This window comes from Corvus brachyrhynchos, unplaced genomic scaffold (assembly GCF_000691975.1).
Source record: "Corvus brachyrhynchos isolate BGI_N302 unplaced genomic scaffold, ASM69197v1 scaffold283, whole genome shotgun sequence".
In the NCBI taxonomy this organism is placed as follows: domain Eukaryota; kingdom Metazoa; phylum Chordata; class Aves; order Passeriformes; family Corvidae; genus Corvus; species Corvus brachyrhynchos.
In genome coordinates this window covers 1,506,711-1,510,706 of record NW_008237409.1, presented here as the reverse complement: position 1 = coordinate 1,510,706, position 3,996 = coordinate 1,506,711, and the positions used below count along the sequence as shown (strand labels likewise).

Below are 3,996 nucleotides of genomic sequence, written 5' to 3'. Positions count from 1 at the left end.
GTGGCGCGGGCGGGAGCCTTGCTCCAAGGGCAGCGCTCCTTCCCGGCAGGGAAAGGGCCCTTACCTGGATGTGGAGGTGCTGCAGGGAAAGTGCAGCCCCGAGGAGCAGCCACCGACTGCCCGGAGCGGCTCTGGCGGGGTGGTGGCACCTCGCAGAGCCTGGGGACAGCAGCACAGGGGGGACAAATCCTCACCAGCGTCCCCAGTCTGGCTCTGCTGCCCCAGTTCCTCTCCAGGGCGATGATGTCCAGCATGGGCACAGCTCCTGGAGTGCTCCTGGACACACAAAGGTGATTTCCACTCAAGTTTTCCTAATGCTGCCAATTAACAGCGAGATCTTCCCTCCCCCCCCAGCCCCATAGAATATTAATTCTTTATTAATTCATGATACAGCTGCTAATTAGTACTTCCACAAATGGGCATTACACCTTTGCAAAACACTCGGAGGTGTTTTGGGGACTGGGCTGTGCAGAGGGAGGGACAGAGGGTTGTGTTAATCCTCTCCCCCCAACCCCGCCACAGCAAAGAATTTCAACTTTCAGACAAACAACTTCATTTACAAGTGTGTCTCTAATTAGCTGCAGAATTAGTAAAGCAGAGTTTTCCCCCCATAGATCGGCCAAACCCCCGGGGGAGGCTCTGGAATGGAGAGAATCGCATTTCCAATTATTTTGTTGAATTGCTAATTTAGTTATTGTGCCTGGCGTAATTGTGATGGGTATTGGGTGTGCAATTCAATTTGTTTTAAATATTTGTGGGAAGGCTGATCAGTAATGGAGCTGACCTATTTCATGGCCCAAATTGAGAGAAGAGACTAAAACAAAAAACAGCTACAAAGCCCCAGTTTGTCTCAGTTTTTATTTTGATGTCTCTCATCCCTCTTAAGACTGTTGATGCAACAAAAGGTTTACATTAAAAGATGATGGCACTTTGATCTTGGGCTTTGGAGGGCTTACAGCTTTGGTACATCTTTTCTTGGCATTTTAATGTGGAGATATTTTAGGCTAAAGAGTTTTAAACGTGATGCCCGAGTTCAGTAGGGTCTGTCCCCTCACCACCCCCCAAATTTGAACTATCATGGTTTGAGAAATATGAAAACTAAAAGTGTTGGAGTTGTGGTGGCTCACGTGGGCAAATTTAAATCTCACCTTTCAGGTGGAGACCTCCAAAGGGTGTTTGTGGATCAGCTCCTGGGGACATCCTTTAGCCAAAGGCCTGGTGGGCCCTTCCCTGCAGGCTCCTACTGACCAGGGCACAGAGTGAGGCTGGAAAAGGTCTCCAGGATCATCCAGTCCAACCATCCCTGCCCACCCAACAGCCCTGGGATGAGGATCCCAAAGCCCTCCCACCTCAGCAGCAGTCACTGGTTTGGGGGTTTTTCCCTGTTTGTCCCATTCACTGTAACGTTAAAGATGACAATAAATTGTGGAGGATGGGAACGTGGAGTGGCCACAGTCAGGCCTGGGGACACCTGGGGAGTGTGACCAGGGGCAGGAAGGAGCAGCAGTGGGGGCCTGGGGAGGGGCAGCGCTGTGGGATGAGCTGGGAGCTCAGGTGAGGGCACAGCTGACCTGGTGGGGCTCCACAGAACCCTCCCTGTCCTGGCCTCGAGCAAAGCTCAGCTCCCCTGGCGTGCCCAGGACAGGGGTGAGAGATTCCACTCGCAGCACCAGAGCTGTAATTCATTCTTTTTATTAAAAGAAATTGAGGTAAGTGAAATACTTCAGCACCAGCGAGAACCGTTTGTACCCAGGGGGTTTCCCCCACCCTGCCCTGCCCAGTGACCCCCCCACACACCTGGGGACATCACAGGTGCTGCTCCCACAGGTCCCCAGCAGGCCCAGCCCCCCCAGGGCCGGTGCCAGACCCCGATGTCACCCAACAGATTTTTTTGGAGCTGCTTTACCCCCAAATTAAGTGGGGCCCGACCCAGTGCTGTAACACTGAAATGGGGGGGCCGCTCTGCACGAGGCTGTAGCAGAACAGCTCCAGTGGGCATGGGGACACTTCCCATGGCACCTGCAGATATCCTGGAAAAGGGACTCTGGTGACACCACCACGGGGGGAATCCTGGTGACAGGGGAGGAGGAGCCCCACAGGCCCCGGACCTGCCTGGCTGACACATTCTCTGTCCGTGTGTCCTGCTGCAGCCCACCCTGGCGTAAGCAAAAGCATCTTTGGGGCTTGTTCAGGGGGCTCTAGTGGGAAAAAAACCCCCTTAAATCAAATCAGGGTTCTTAACTGTTAAGAAAAAGCAAGTCCTGCAGGTGGCCGAGCTCTGCTGGCCACGGGCAGGGGAGCAGCGACCCCGGGCTGGCACCTCCAGTCACTGGCACCACAGGCAGAAGGGCTGCATTGCACTTCAGGAGGAAACAAGGAGAGGTGAGAGGCACTGGCAGCATCATTGATTAATTCTCTCATAAGAACAGCCCTTCTGCTGTACCGTACTGCTGACCCACAGCCCTTCCTGCTCTACTGAAGGAGGGGCTGTAAAATCTGAAATTCTTCCAAGACCATCATTGGTGGGAGCCCGGGACTGCCCAGACGAGCTCCGTAACAGGAGCTGTGTGAGGGGTGGGCTGTGCTACCCTTAGCATTGCAGCTTCTCTGAGCTTTTATTACATAAAAAACGTGTAGAAAGAAGTTGGGGATCTGGGCTGGGCCAGCTGGGGGGACCTGGGCAGCTGCCACCCCTTCCTGCACTTACCTGCCACCCAATTATTCCTGACCTTTGGAATGAGATACCAACCCCAACGTTTTTTTACATTCCCAGGTGAGTAAGAGTGGCCCCTCCCCAGCCAAGCACAGGCAGCTCTGGGGCAGGGCAGGATGATGGAGAAAAGCTCTCCTGAGATCCTCACACTGAGATTTCCTTCTGCAGTTCCAACCCCACCAGGGGATCTGGCTCTGTCCTTTCTCCTCCCTCACCTCAGCTGCCTGGATCTGCCTCCTGCTACCCACAGGAAAGGGATGAGCACTTACACCAAGGATACACAGTGGGGCTGCCCCATCCCTTATCCCTGAAAACAGGCAGGGAAGGGAGAGCAGAAACGCTGAGCAGCTGCACTTTGGTCTCTTGCACCTCCTCCCAGAAGGGCCTTTCACATAATTCACAGCCTGTTCTAAAGGGCACAAAGGCAAAGCAAGGGGCGGCTCAGCCCCCAAAATCCTGTCCCCAAAAACCTTCGCAGCCCTGGGGGAGCCTGGGAGCCTCCTGGGGGCACGGGCACAGCCCCGGCCACAGCAGCTGAAGGCTGGTTCTCCTCTATCTACGAGACAAGACAGACATGGGACACACAAATCAAATCACCACTGACAGAGGGTGACACACGAATCACCACCGACAGAGCCAGGGGCTGCGGGGTCCCCGGGCAGGGGACAGGGGGACATTGGCACTTGTCAGCGCGGAGCTGCCGCTGCCAGGCGCGGGCGGGAGGAGAGGAGAGGAGGGCAGGGTGTCCCTGGAAGGACAGGGGTGTCCCTGCAGGGGCCCTGCCGTGCCAAGGCCTCACGGTACCGGAGCACCTTCATCGCCCGGCGGGGCCCGGCCAGCCCCGCTCTGTTCAATAAATAAGGTACAGGAGGACAGCGGGGACGCAGTTCCGCAGGCGCTTGTGTTTATACATTTTCCTCATGTCCCTGGCCAAAGGACACACTTCCTCTGGTCAGCCTGATTTGAAAAAATAAAACTGTCACTGTTGCAGCGTTCCCTGAGCCTCCCCGTGGCGGTCCAGCGGCGGCGGCCGAGCACACAAAGGGCAGTTCCCAGCTCCCGGTCCCTCCTCCGCGGCGCCGGCACGGGCGGTGTGGGAATCGATGGAATTACGTGGAAGAAGGCGAGTCCATTTTGGAGAGGATCCGCACCACCTCGGCTCGCTGCGTGGGGGAGATGTGCTGGGTCATGTGCACGATGGAATCCATGGCAACCTCGGGATTGGCCTGGACCAGGCTGCAAAGAGGAGAGAGGGGAGTGAGGCAGCCCGGTTCCGGAGCTTC

The 3,996-nt window shown here is 55.9% G+C and overlaps 1 protein-coding gene across 1 annotated transcript in view; it reads right to left on the bottom strand.

Annotated features, from left to right (window-relative positions):
- Window positions 1-844: 844 nt before the first annotated feature.
- Window positions 845-3,996, bottom strand: part of ACACA (acetyl-CoA carboxylase alpha) — a 96,645-nt gene continuing 93,493 nt past the window's right edge. Inside the window, exon 55 of the mRNA XM_017730878.1 lies at window positions 845-3,949. Coding sequence (XP_017586367.1) covers window positions 3,823-3,949 — 127 coding nt within the window. The 3' untranslated portion in view covers window positions 845-3,822. The remainder of the gene's footprint in view (window positions 3,950-3,996) is intronic.